A 15765-nucleotide genomic window follows, 5' to 3' on the forward strand; every position below is an offset into this window, starting at 1 on the left:
ACTTTTTATCACAGTACAGGCAATCTATCTTTTGACGAGGATTTCACAATTAATTGGTTTTTGTTGAATATTGGTATGTTTTTTTTAAAAAGCATTCACATTATGTTTAAGTTTTGATTTTAGTCTTTGTTAGGACTGTGTAATTTAAATATTATAAATTTTTTGAAATTTATTTCGGTAGGTCGGATTCAATTTTTTTTTTTTTTTTTGGAAGCATTGTAGGACTGCAATGGTTAATGAGATTGAATATCTTAGTTAATTACGAAGTAACAATGGTGCAATACNGGGTGTGATGAAAATTTTTTTTTTTTTTTTTTTTTTTTTTTTTTTTTTTTTGTGATTGGAGAATGTAGTAATCCCAAATTATAATAAATGTTCTAATTTAATCCTTACCCAAAAAATCAAAGGCTAGTATATATATATATATATGCATGTCAATCAAGTCATGTTATCATAAGGGGAAAATATTACTCAATTTAAATCAAAAGAAAATTGAGGGTGAATTATTAAACAAAAGCAAATGGGAAAAAATAATAATAATCTCAATCACCCATTTTCTCTTCCATTTTTCTTCTCCACTAGTTTTTTTTTTTTTTTTTTTTCCTTTTCAAGTTTCCACTTTGAAGTTAGCTTCAACACTAAAAAGATAAAAGAGAACAAAGAGGGATGGCGGTTAGAGTGTTGAGAGATAGCGACTAATGTTTTAGAGATGGTATTAAAATATGTATAAAAATTAAATTATAAATAAAATGATTAAAAAGAATTAAATTATATATAACTAGTTGATATCCCGCACGCAATGCACGGTGCATTTTGACAAATTTTGTAAGAAATTATTTATGATCCATTGATTTCATGAATACTATTATTGTTAGTCACACTTAATCTATAAAGTTTTCTATTAATTTAAAACTAAATTCAAACTAAATACATTGAGAGAAAATTTCTCTAATTCATGCAACTAAGAAATGTCATTAGATCACAGTTTACATTTTCACCTACAAACTTGTTGGTTCCTAGCTAGGTGTCTTTCTTGTATGATTTATGCTTTATATATCAATTAGCTATAAAAACTTATAGAATTTCATGATACAACAATTAAAAAAAAAAAAATTTTAATAGTGATACAATAATATCACAATTTATCCTCCAAATTTTTTGAGGTAAATACGATAAAAACTTTCATTGATTTGTAAAATGTATACAACCAAAATACAAGCCAAAAACTAGGTTACAAGCAGCAAGTTGCCTAGACCCAAATATATATATATATATATTGTTACATTGAGGAGTCACTACAAAAAACTGGGTCTATAGCCGCGTTTGAAAAACGCGGCTATAGACCCCAAAAACGCGGCTACAGCCTGTAGCCGCGTTTGTAAACGCGGCCTAAGTACCGCGGCTACAGGGCTATAGCCGCGTTTTAGAAAAACGCGGCTACAGGTCTGACCTATAGCCGCGTTTCACGAAAACGCGGCTATAGGGTCACCTGTAGCCGCGTTTTTGCCTCTGGCACAGGAACCCGGCAGACCGCGCCTATGGCCGCGTTTTTTAAAAAACGCGGCTACAGGTTCAACCTATAGCCGCGTTTTATAAAACGCCGCCATAGGTCGCACTGGAGCTGCGGACCTGTAGCCGCGTTTTACGAAACGCGGCCATAGGTCGCACTGGAGCCGCGTTTCTGAACTCGCGGCTAAGGCTGAGGACCTATAGCCGCGTTTTTCAAAACGCGGCTATAGGTTCTACTTCTGCGTTTTCAGCAACCTATAGCCGCGTTTTTAAAAACGCGGCTATAAGTTTTTTTCCCCCCCCCCCCCCNTGCCATATACATATACAAGTTCCTGCCATATACATTCAAGTTCCATGACCAAGTTCCCAACAACAAATCAAGCAAGATATAACCAATTGCTTCTGCCATATACATATACATTCTCCAACAACAAATCAAGCAAGATAAAACAATTGCTTCCTGCCATATACATATACATTCAAGTTCCATGACCAAGTTCCCAACAAATCAAGCAAGATAAAACAATTGCTTCCTGCCATATACATATACATTCAAGTTCCCAACAACAAATCAAGCAAGATATATGGAAGTTCCCAACAATAAGGCAGCAAGCAACAACACTAAGGCATCACAAAAGATACGTACAAATGTTTGGAGATCACCAAAATATACAAAAAGCTGAGTTTTACATTCTAAACTGCCCTCAAACACTAAGGCAGCAAGCAACAACATTTGTGTCTACAATATATATATATATACAAACGTTTGTGTTTACAATATGCTAATTAGAAAGTCCTCCATTTCATTTGCTTCCAAAAGGGTTGAACGGAAATGCCTTCTTGTCTTAATCTCCACCATGGTAAAACTGCACAAATTATGCCCATCAAGTTAAAGTTGCCAAATGTTTGTTTGCAATACATAATAATACTCTAAACATGAATTCCAAATGGTAATTCGGCATGCTGAAATGCGCATTTATATGAAAATCCCTGACAATGGAGCAATTTGTTATGCTTGAATGATATGAAGGAATGAAACATAGCATTATTTTTTGCCAAATTATGGAGTGATTTGACATTTCAAATGCCAAACAAAAGGACAAACTGAATAATATTATATATGATAGGTGCGAGACTACATACATAAATCGAAGGACTAATACAAAGTGTAACATATATGAAAGGAGGACTAAACAATTGTTCAACTATTCATTATAAAACAATCTAATCAAATCACTCCATAATTTAATCAACTTCAGCAATACATTTGGAAGAGCATTGATAATGAGAGCTATTGTTTTGTTCATGGAACCTAACGTATTTTGCATGTGTCTACTCATGAAGATGTGAATACGCCAAGAAATTGTGTTGTTCATGTTCCTAGTGGCAAAGGTTAAGATGCAATATTATAGAGTAGTCACCTTTGAAATGCGTCTTGAATCAACGTATTTTACAATAATACAATGACATCATGATGTTTTATAACATATTCAGCAGCAAAAAGATTTCTTTCGTCCTTACTGACTACTGAGATTCATAGTTTATCCATGAGAACATGGTATGTATATATGTTAACTATTGGTTTTAGAGAAATTTTGTTTTACCTCAGGATTCACAGTTTCTTTCTGTGGAGTTGGCATTGCGATCCTACAATATATTAAAGGCATCGTATTAATATCACATAACAATGCATTGCAAAAAGTAGTGTTTCAGTAAATAACATTTATTCGCTACCTGAGAAGAATATATATTACGAAACTCCTGGCTAAGTTCCACAAAATAGCTTTTCATCGACGTCTTCAGTTCGGCCAGTTCTGCTTGGTGCCTTGCCTCAGATTGAGCTAATTCCTCTCTATGCCTCGCCTCAGAGTGAGCTACTTCCTCCCTATGCTTCGCTAGTTCCTCTCTAGATTGAGCTAGTTGCTCCTTAAGCTCTTCATGACTTGTCTCCAACTCTGACATCCTTTGGTGAGCTCTAGTTGATGACATAGTCGAGGTAGACTGTGAATAATTTGTGCCACTTCTTCCAGATGGGGTGATACCAAAACCCACCCCACGTACACGGCCTGGGCGCTCTGGACGACCGATCACCTGAGCATACGCGTCGTCCTTGGACCAGAGAATTCCATTATCAATCTCTCCTTCTAGTCGTATGCCCTGGTCATTCAAAAGTGCCGTCATCCTATCCTGTTTTCCCACAAGAATCAAACAATATATTACACACCATAATCAATACAAACAGAAAATACACAAAAATTCAGTTCGTTGAAATTGTGCTTACCATGTTATCTTGCACACGGGCACTAACAGGAACCCCATCTTTGGTGCGGTACACTCGTTGATATACATCCGCGCGTTCGACTGCCGCCCCTTTGGCTTTCGCCTACATGATGAAGAAACATACATACAATCAACACTAGTGCTTACAATGTTGTTATGCCACAATTAACACAAATCCACAATGAAATAGTCATAACATAGCAAATCTTGAAATAAAGATAAAGCTACGAGAGTTGTAAATAAATGAGAGGATGTAGCTAGAAAATAGGCATAAGACTTTTTATAATGAAGATATTAAAAATAAAACTGACATTGGGAGTTAGAAAATAGGCATTAAGTGGTTAGAAAACTAAGAGAATTGTAAATAAATGAAAGGATGCAACATTAAAAGTGGTTCCTCTCTGATGCTTGATATACCATTTTCCTTTTCTTTATTTTTTGTGGTGTTTCTTAGAATCCTATGCTATGCAAGTTTGTTCATTCTTCTTAAAAATTATAATCTTGTATAGTAGATGACTGTGATAGGAATTTTTATTTTTTCCCCCTCAATGTGAATAAAAAACTAGGAAGTGGATAGAAATTATATTTACATATCCAGTTTGCTGTGTGACTGCCACTACAGCCACTGCCTATTGTCCCTCTTCTTGACTTTGTTATGGTCTTTGTATTTTCTAACTCTCTATAGCTATCTTCCACACCCCAAAAGTGATATAAAAATTATTAAAGTAAACAATCTCTCTCTAAAAGTTAATATGCCCACTTCCCTTTTATTCAAAATCTCAATGAATCTGTCCTCCCGTTGAAGTTTCTATCTCTACTCTTAAATGGAAAAATAAGAAAAAAAAACTTTTTACAAAATAAAAAAGTAATAAAGTTTAAATCTTTTCCAATCACAGTACTATAGGAAATAGGTTTATATAGTATTTTTGTGTTGTCTCTTATTTGAAGTTTCTTGACTCAGAAAACATGCAACAAAGATAGGGTAAGGATGAGGATTTCTTTATCTTATTCTTATCATAGTAAAAAGCTCTTTTGACCCTGTTTACATGAAGAATATATGACTGTATAACCACTAGCAAGCTCCCTTTAAATTTTTTATAATGGGTTTGTGGAATTTATTCTTACTCTTGTCTTTGTTTGATACTAATCATAATTGTGAGTTTTGTGTTAGCATAGGTATAATCGAATATAGGATATATGATTGAATTCTACCTTCATATAAAGAAACCAATTTCATCTTTGTTCTAGTAGTAAAAAAGGATGCAGCTGTTTGGGGTGGGGGGGGGGGAAATAAAAAAAAACTATAGCCGCGTTTTTAAAAACACAGCTATAGGTTGCTGAAAATGCAGAAGTAGAACCTATAGCCGCGTTTTAAAAACGCGGCTATAGGTCCTCAGCCTTAGCCGCGCGTTAAAAAACGCGGCTCTAGTGCGACCTATGGCCGCGTTTCGTAAAACGCGGCTGCAGGTCCGCAGCTCCAGTGCGACCTATGGCGGCGTTTTATAAAACGCGGCTCAAGTTCAACCTGTAGCCGCGTTTTTTAAAAAACGCGGCCATAGGCGTGCTCTGTCGGGTTCTTGTGCCAGAGGCAAAAACGCGGCTACAGGTGACCCTATAGCCGCGTTTTCGTGAAACGCGGCTATAGCTCAGACCTGTAGCCGCGTTTTCTAAAACGCGGCTATAGCCCTGTAGCCGCGGTACTTAGGCCGCGTTTACAAACGCGGCTACAGGCTGTAGCCGCATTTTTGGGGTCTATAGCCGCGTTTTTCAAACGCGGCTATAGACCCAGTTTTTTGTAGTGCCACTGTCACACGTTTTCACCACACCATTATTCAGGCCAATAGGCCCAACACACCAGTGTGCGACTCTCACATGTTGTGCGAGAGTCGGCTATATACACCAAAAATAAGATATCCTTTTTCTTGGTGAGCACATCTGCCAAGGATTTTGCCCAGATTACTTTGCCAGCAATATGCTTAATTTTTGAACCATAAGTACATAATTGTTTCGCAAGCAATATGCGTAATTTCAGTTGAATGAGTCAAAATAACTTCAATGTATCCCACTAGTTGCACAATGGTATTTTTTATTTATTTATTTTTATCTTAAGATTTAGAGGGTTTTCTCAAAAAATCAGAAGAAGAAGAAGAAGATTTAGAGGGTACTATCTATTGGTAGGCCGTAGGCTTAAGCCAGATCATATTGTTTTAACTTTTCATTGAATAGAGCCAGACCATCAAGGCAAAATGGTATGGTCTCTTGGCGTTATAATAAAGATATGAGATTGAATCTTTGTGTGGGTCTAAGGGAGATGACGGATTATTCTTTGTGTGTGGCTCACTCGTTGCACCTAAAAAAAATAAAAAATAAAAAGTAATGAGTTACGAACCTGGAAGGTTCGGAAGTGGTTTTATTTTATGAGAGCCTCGTTGTACACCATATAAATAGCCAATCTTGGCATTAATGATTAATAAGAAGAGATTATTATTTCATACCAAGTTATATATGATTAATAAGAGTGATCATTAAAAAATTTAAATTAAACAAAATTTAATAAAAATAGAACTTGAAAAATATATCGATATCATTTAAAAAAACGTAAATATATAAAGTTTTAAATTTTCCTTTCTTGAGTTTTCATATTTTGAAATCGTTGTATGATAGTCTTATTATCAATTCTATCAACTACATTTTTCTTTAACATATACAATTAAGCAATCATTAAACTATTGATCTCCCATTCAATTACTAACACCTTGCCTAATTAAGTAACAATATAAACAAAATGCATCATCCTTATTTATGATCCATTCCAACTAATTTTTGTATTCTTTAAACTAATTAGGATTAAATTGACGCAATGCACCACTAATTTATTTTTTAGGGAAATCATGTCCAAGAGGTTGACAAAAACCTTTTTGTAAATATGCTCCTCTTCGTCCTGATCATTATGACGCAAAAATGAGACATTTTCTCATAGCCTAAGATCAGAGAAAAGATTATTCAAATCAATATGAATTTGCTTAGAAAATGAATCTTGCAATACAAGTGATTTCCTTATAATAAATTTGTTCATAGTGCTAGCAAAAGAATAAAGGGTAACTATAAGTTCATTCAATATATTCAACTTCAGCATTCATATGTTACATTAACCATATTCAATAAAGTATTTAGGTATTACTTTAATACATATGCATGTGTACAAAATGTATCACATAAATTCAACAAATTCAGCTAAAGACTAAAGCAGACACTAATTATCTAACTATTTGAAAAGGAAAGTTTTTAAGAAGAAAAAAATATAGCGATTTTAAAATATGCCTTTTGAAAACACAATTTAAAAAATCACAATTAAAAATTTCATTTGGGCTCGTATTTTTTTGAGTAATTTTTGAGAAGTGCTATGTTCACAACAAATCCTAAATAGTAAGTTGTTATTGGTTCTAATTTGAATTTACCACTGAAATTACCTTTTTGTTCACTAGTAATAGTTAGTAATAACCTACCACTTAGGATTTATTTGTGAAAATATTGTAAAAATGTTGTGAACATAACATTTATCACAATATTTTGGTTCAATCTTCATTCTTCAAGGTACCAAAATTAGGATTGATCAAATTTTATTTTCAATGGGCTCAAAATTTTATTTAAGTTGTTCAAGTTCTTTTTAGGGTAGTCAAATTTTTTTTCTAGGGTAGTCAACAATCCATATTAATTTTTTTTAGGTATATTAAAAAAATATCACAATATTTTGGTTCAATCTTCTAGAGACCAAAACTTTCGAGAGATCAAATTTTATTTTCAACGGGCTCAAATTTTTATTTAGGTTGTTTAAGTTTATTTTAGAGTGGTCAAAATTTTTTTCTAAGATGGTCAACAATCCATATAAATTTTTTTTTAAGTGTATATTAAAAAAAAAAAAAATTCTTGTCAGAATGGTCATGTGATCGGAAAATTCTTAGGTACTCCTGAAGTACGGAGAAATTGTGCTTTCTCTTCTCACATTCACGTTGAATCTCACCATGAATTTAATGAGTGGACCCTACCATGAATGTGAGAGGAATGCCCACTTTGATTATTATATATATTTGTTGCAAACATGAAGTAGAGTGAAATGATATAATCCATAATTATTTCATTTGTAAAATATTTACATTTCAACTTTTTTATATAATATATTATACATAAATGATAAAACATTAGTTTTTGGATCAAAAGGAAACTAATATATATATATATATAACACAGAAATCCAAATGGTAAATAATATATACATAACATAGGATTTAGGGATTTTTTTTTTTCTAAATAGGATTTAGGTGTGTTAAGAAGAAGAAGAAGAAGAAGAATAAGGCATAACTTCATCTAATGGTAGGAGTCTTCGAAATATAAATCCCAAAAAAAAAAAAAAAAAATTGTGAAAAAGTCAAACAAGGCATAACTTCATCTTAATTATTTATTTATTTTTTTTTTTGAGGAAACTAATTTTGTCTTATGGATGTACACCACTGTAAGTTTTTTTTTTAAAAAAAAAAACTTCTTCCCTTTCCCTATGTGTGTTAAAAATACTTAGTATTAAAAAAAAAAAGTGTCTATATACATTGGGAAAAAGGGGAAAAGGTTAGGTTTATTTCTAGAAAAACTAGTGCATTTAAATTGGATGTCTGAAATCCTGGAGTAATTTAGGGTTGCCCCTTTTTTTTTTTGTTTTTTTTGTTTTTCAGATTTTTATATTTGCTTGTCCTTGATTAATTAATTTGTTTGCTTTATTTGAAAAAAGAAATTCTATTTTTAATTCTTTGGGATGTGTTTTCTGGCACAAAGAATTACTATTATTCTTTTATTGTTATTTACAATTACCACACACACACACACATATATATATCCTTGGCACAAATACTAATAAAATTACGGCAAGTTGATGGAGGCAATATTTTTAAGCCAATAGGTGCCTGGAGCCTTAACAAAAAATAATAATAAAATAAAATAAAATAACACATAGGTACAGAATATCTATGGCACTAAAATAATATCAGAATGCCACCTATCCAAAAAAAAAAAAAAAAAATCTGAATGGTGGAAATATGTGGATGCTTTCTTAATCATGTTCAGATTTGCATAGTTAATTCCATTGCCTTAAAATATTGTCCAATTTTAGAGCCTCAGAGAAAAGATAGTTCTTCATTTCTATTCCCACACATTTTTTCCTTCAAAGTTTTAAATTTGATCACTACAAAGTACTAATTTTTTATTTATTCCTTTGATGATTATGCAGATGCCAAGGGGTGTCCCAGCTGCAACAGTTGCAATAAACAATGCTACCAAGTACCAATACAGGTTTCCTCTCTTCCCTCTGTGGAAGTAACGCAAAACTTTGTGTTGGGTATGAAACCAAGAAAAAAAAAAAAAAAAAAAACTTTAGGCCATAAGTCTTGCATAAGCTGATTCTGGAATAATATCAAGAAGACACAAGGAATGATGGTTGGAGTCTTATTTGAATCCATAAGTACATAACTGCTTTGCCAGACATATGTATGATTTTTGTGAGTTTGACACACTATGGAAGTTCAAGTTTGGAGAACACATTTTGACAGCAAAATTTGGAATTAACTAAAGGATATGTCCAAAGCGGATCAATATATGTAGGATGAATGAAAAAATGTGTTAACAGAAAAAAGTTAAAAGTGAGCATGGAACTGGCAATTATGCTTCAGTTTTGAGAGATCAAGAAGGAAAGGAAGTACAGAAAACAGAGGGCTTATATCATAGTCTATTCTTGTTATAGATTGGAATATATCATAGTCTATTCTTGTTATTCTTCTGGATAAAAGCTTGGAGAATCTTACACACTGCAAATTTCTTGGAGAGGTTACCTCTAGTCCTGGCAGGTCATATTATTTTCTTGTACCCTGCGATATTGTAACTTGTTCAAAGTTAGATCTGGTGATTAATCTAAAAGATATTAGCAGGCCCGTCCAATTTTAATTGAAACTAGCATGCCCATGTTGTTTTCACATGTCAATGAACAGAGACGGACCATCAAGGCATATTGGCATAGTCTCATGGCGTTATAGTAAATATAAGAGATTGAACCTTGATCATTATTTACTGGCTGGGTAAATTTAAGGGAGATGAAGGATTATTGTGTGTATAGCCCACCTGTTGCATCTATAAAACAAAGGACAGAGAAAAAGGTGCCGAACTTCGAAGGCTAGGAAGTGATATTAGTACACAGTACAGTACAGAAGCTTCCCAATATATTTTATTTTTATGAGCCCAATTTTTTAAAACATATAAATAGCCAATCTTGACATTCATGATTAAAGAATAATGATTATTATTTATCAAATACTAGGTCATAATTAAGTAATTAATATAGACCCTTATGTTGAACGTGTGTATTGACTAATCTACCCTTCATGATTGAAAATATATTAAAATAATTAGAAATTCATAATTATTACATTTATAAAATGTTTATACTTCAAGTTTATTTATTTATTTTAATTACACATAAAATGACAAATACTATACATTTAACACAGAATTTCAAATAGTAAATATATACAACTATTATTGTCGTGTAGCTAGGGTTGTTACAACTTGCAAATTACAATTGTGCCGTCCCTAGGTTCTTAAAATTTTTGTATTTGAAATCTTTTTTATTTTGGCTAATGACAGCAGCCAATGAAGAAATTCACATGAAATAATTTTCTAGTTACAATGAGCTTTTTGTCACTTCCGAATTTGGCCATATCTTCCTCTTTCAAGTTTATCCATGCCTCCACCCCATCCCCATTTTCGGTGTCTACAAACACAATTACAATCTTTAAAGGCAAGCTAACCCGACCAACCCACAAAGGCTTTCCCACCCGAAATCATCATATATAGGAAACCTACACAACCCGGTGAAATTTAAGAAAACCATATCTTGTGTGTCATGGCTTTTCCACTTATTTCTTTGTGACAATCAAAGTGTTTACTACCTCGTGGCTTTTTCATATAATTGATCCTTGTTGATTTTTCTTAATGCATCTCTCGACTTGCCCACAATGCCATACCAGTCTTCCACAAGTTCATTGCGCACCATAAAATTCACCGCAAGAAGCGCTATATGAAGCCTTTGTCTGTGCTTCACAGTGGTAACCACCTTCATCAACAGAAGAAGATGAACCCAAAAGTTCACCACCAACAATAAGATGTTAAGGCGTTCGAAAATGATTGCTTAAGCAGACTTGATTTGGCAATATTATTGGTGGTGAACTTTTGGGTAGAAGAAGATGAAAGAAGCATGTATGGGAGGCTGTATTAATTTGGTTTTGAAAGGAAAGCCGATAATACAGAAGATGGATAGGGGTTTGTGAAGATAGTTTTATCATCTCCTTGGAGATTACTTCAACCTAGGCCTTCATTTCCTCATTGTAAAGTTTTGTAAAGTTGTGACTTACAACTCTATTTTATGTTGGCTTTAATTCTATGTCAAATTTGATTGCAATTCTATTCAATCATTTCCTTGTATTTTTGTGGTATTTAATGTAAGGGCTGTGTGTGAGACTTTGGTGAAGAATCTGTGAAGATATGGATTTTGCGGCTTGCTCGCGAATGCTAACCCACAAAACAAGTAATGTGAGAAGCAGATGCTGGAATTTGAAGAGTCCTTGACAAGCTAAATTTCGCGAGTCATTGGCGACTCAAGCCAAGTCACGAGTGACTGCGGAACTTATTGCTTGATTATTTTTTAGTGTGCTTTTTCCCATTCTTTACCNATTAAAATTTTAGTAACATATATTAGGCTTCTTTCCAGAATTTCAATGCTTCTACATAGATTTTTTTTTAATAGAAAGAATGCTTCTACGTAGTGGTTATGGTTTTTATTTTATTTTATTTATATATGTATTTGTGTTTCAATCAAAGTTTTACATCCCCCAAGATGAGATTGCAAGAGAGATAATCAAGCATCATCATAAATTAAAGAGATTGGGTGATCAATGGAGGAATTGGAAGCATGCTTTGAAAGCAGAGCACTTTGATAAGTCAAAAATTGCAACACAAATAGTGGCTGAGGCTCCAAATATAGTAAATCGCCAAGATTATGCTAAGCTTGATGACTCTTGGTTTAGAGGTAATACAATAAAAATAATGCACATGAGAAGATATGTATTTGTCATCATTTTTTTTTCCAATAGCCATTTGATATATTCTCGCAGATTTGCCTATATATATATATAGTTTTCACTAATGCAAATATATGGTTTATTGTATTCCAGGAAACTAAGACAATACATTGGAATATAAAGGGAGACCAAGTTTCATGCTGGAGTGACTTTTGGCATACTTCAAAGGGAATATTTATAGTCTTAGTTTTTATTGTAGGTTGTCTACAATTATTTTATCATTGTCTTATCTTAAGTACCAAAAAATATTGTTTATACTTTTATTAAGATATTTGTGATTCCAAACTTCGAATTGTAAAGTTTTATTTCTTCATTTGGATCAATATTATTAACTATTTGCAATTATTTTATTACTTTGATTTTTGGAATTGTGGATTTTAATAACATTCCAAACATGTTATATTACTAATTTTTAGGGAAAAATTTAATTAAAAAAATATTTTTGTAATATTCAATAAAGTTTATACCTTCGGTAACAGTTTTTATAACTGCTTCTGTATGGAACCTACAGTAGCGGTTGTTTTTTGATGCAATAACTAATTTATAACAAAGTGTACGAATGGGAGAACTAGCATTTTTTATTTATTTATTTTATTTTATAGCAGTGTTCTATAAAACTATTGTTAAAGAATATCTAGTAGCAATTCACAAAATTGCTATTAAAAATAATTCATGCTAGATATAAGGGAAGGGTATACAAACATTTTTAATTTTGTTTAGTAGCGGTTTATAGAACTGCTGCTAAAGAATCTATAGCAGCAATTACATAACCACTGGTATAAATAAATAATTTCAAAAAGAAGGGCCCTGTGTACTAGCAATTTTTTTAATTCTCTAGCAGCAATTCTATGAATTGCTGCTAAATAATCTATAGGAGCGACCACATAACCGTTGGTAAAAATAATTAATTCCGAAAGGAAATGCCGTGTGTATCAGTGGTTTTTAATTCTCTAGCAGCGGTTCTATGAACTACTACTAAAAAATCTATAGCAGCAGTTACATAACCGTTGGTATAAATAATTAATTCCAAAAGGTAAAGTTGTGTGTACTAGCGGTTTTTAATTCTCTAGCAGTGGTTCTATGAACTGCTACTAAAAAATCTATAGTAGCAGTTACATAACCGTTGGTATAAATAATTAATTCCAAAAGGTAAAGTTGTGTGTACAAGCAGTTTTTAATTCTCTAGCAGTGGTTCTATGAACTGCTACTAAAAAATCTATAGTTGCAGTTACATAACCATTGGTATAAATAATTAATTCCAAAAGGTAAAGTTGTGTGCACTAGCGATTTTTAATTCTCTAACAGCAGTTTATAGAACTGTTACTATAGATGTTTTCTATACCAGCGATTCCTAAAACTGCTGCTATAACCTATAGTGACCTATAGCAACGGCAACTTAACAACGGTTATTCAAGTTGTAGCAGTGGTTTAGAAAACAGCTGGTATAGACCTATATGACTTTTAGTAGCATTTTTTTAAAATTTTAGTAGTGGTTACAACCACTGTTAAAAATCAATTTTTTTGTAGTGTTACAAAGATGCAAGTATGCATCAAATTAAGAAAGATTGTAAACACAACTAAGGTGAGGCGTGGAAATTGGGCGGGTACCAAGACGAAATGATAGGAAATGAAGGTGAATAGCTTTTGAGAGGTGTCTGGATTTTCTTGCACAGTGACCAGAAGTTTTGGTGAACTTTGTGCCTCTGCCAACAATTTCAAATCTTTGAGAACATCACCTGTGATATATATGTAAGAACATGTTAATTAATGGATACAAAATCCTTTTACTTCATAGGAAGAATTAATCATCACTGATCTTTTTTGTAAGTAAAAAAAAGATATTGAAAATAAATAAATAATAATACAGATAGCACCTTCATTACACAATAGGTGTACCAAACTACCCCTTAACTGTGTTTTAGTATTCCAATTTAAATATTACATACGTCAACCCAAGCTGCATAGTCTTTTGAATTGAAATGTTTTTTTGACGTCATTGGGTTATGTATAAGTTTGTGCACCCTGATGAATTGTTTGATTTAAGAACTCAAACTACAAGGTATATGCAGTTTCATTGTATAACAATGCGCATTATCTTTGTTACATGAAAAATATATTTAAAACAGTCAGTAATTAGTCAATTAAGAAACTATCATGTGAGCAAACTATCTGTGGTGAAGGTTTGTCTTCAAGTTGGTTATTAGTTGATTACAAAAAGATGAACTTGTACACAAATCCAACTAGTCGGGTTGTACAGAAATTGCAATCAAGCCAAACTATTACAGTCTTAGAAGCCAAACAGATTGGGCCAGGTTCAGTTTCTCCACATTTGTATGATAGCTAGCATATAGGAATTTTATGGGAAAACTTGTGCAGTCATAAAGTCTATCTAAAACTCAACAATGCATATGTAGACTTAAAAAGGTGCGAGCTTTCTTTAAGAATCTGTTGTCATTGTTGCAGGGAGACTATACCTTCACAAAATCAGGAACCCAGTAAGTCTCCTTGTTGTTTCTGAACAATTCCTTGAATCAGCGTTTCTACTTTAATAAACCTGGACAAATATAGAATAGCTTGATCAGGAAGAATAAACGTTTAAAATAAGGCCAGCATATCCAAGAAGCCAAGGTGTATATATATATATATATATATGTATGTATACAACTTGAGCCAAACATAAAAGCGAACTTCATCTAATTTTAAAAAAATAATACGTAACACACTTCTATTGTTTGTTACCCATGTCCAGCATGCATTAAGTGCTTACACATGCATGCATGATTCGATGACATGCATAAATATGATTTTAAGTATGCATGCATGCATGACTCTGAAATGCCAAAATGGAGTACATCATTTGCTAGGTACACCCCCTAGAAAAATAGTACACATTTGAGAAGCCCAATTAAGACATATGTTGCCATTGGGAAATGTGGATCCCAATTTATATAGGGCATAAAAAATTAATTTTTTGTTCTATTTACTAAGATATGAGTGAATTTAGGGTTTGGTTAGGTAAATTGTGATAATTTTTCTAGCATACAAGCACTAATATGAGTTCTCTAATAACACAAGAACTTCTCATTTTTTCACAACTATTGAGGTAACAATTGCGATTGGAATGAAATAAAGAAGTATTAGTGGTGGGCTAATGTTGAAGTTATGTTTTATTGATCAGAACTTGCAAATTTTGTATGCTGGATTTTTTTTTTCCTCCCTTTAGAATTACTTTATGATATATCTTAACATAATAAGCCTAGTGGCATAAAATTTTGTTACAAACTGGATAATGCTTTAAGATGACATGTTCTGGTTATAGTATAATAAAAATAGTTTTAGTAATGAGTTAATGACATGTTTTGACATGTTCTTTTCCTTATTTTGTAGAAAAAAAGACTTTTGTTTTTAAGATGACATGCTTACAAAATATTATGATGATCTGAGATCAATGACCATTCCATCATAAAATATTTACATTTCAAATTTTTTTTTTTTTAACTTTAATCAATGAACATTTCATCAAAAAATGTTTAAATTTCATTTTATTTTTTAAAGTTAAAATTAGATGCAAAACAATGAGTTTGTGAATTAAATAGTGAATAAAATCTTATTGACACCAAATTTAGCGTGAATATTAAGAATAATAAAAACATGTAACCCAATAGTAAGATTTTTTAAATATTAATTCAATACAAAATTGTAGACTAATTTAATGTTGCAAAAAGTTACATGGTGTAACTCTCTCTCTCATGTGAAAGTTGTGCTGCTTTTTTAGAGAAAGAAAAGTTACAGGCTTTCTAGC

General features: G+C 32.4%; 1 protein-coding gene across 1 annotated transcript in view; it reads right to left on the reverse strand.

Moving 5' to 3' along the window:
• Positions 1-2259: 2259 nt before the first annotated feature.
• LOC112016800 (uncharacterized) overlaps positions 2260-15765 on the reverse strand; it is a 34641-nt gene continuing 21135 nt past the window's right edge. The window contains exons 3-6 of the mRNA XM_065767037.1: positions 3791-3892; positions 3244-3696; positions 3114-3156; positions 2260-2375 (exon numbers count right to left, since the gene is read on the reverse strand). Coding sequence (XP_065623109.1) covers positions 3115-3156; positions 3244-3696; positions 3791-3892 — 597 coding nt within the window. The 3' untranslated portion in view covers positions 2260-2375; position 3114. The remainder of the gene's footprint in view (positions 2376-3113; positions 3157-3243; positions 3697-3790; positions 3893-15765) is intronic.

The sequence above is a fragment of the Quercus suber genome, unplaced genomic scaffold (genome assembly GCF_002906115.3).
Source record: "Quercus suber isolate HL8 unplaced genomic scaffold, Cork oak 2.0 scaffold_766, whole genome shotgun sequence".
Taxonomy (NCBI): domain Eukaryota; kingdom Viridiplantae; phylum Streptophyta; class Magnoliopsida; order Fagales; family Fagaceae; genus Quercus; species Quercus suber.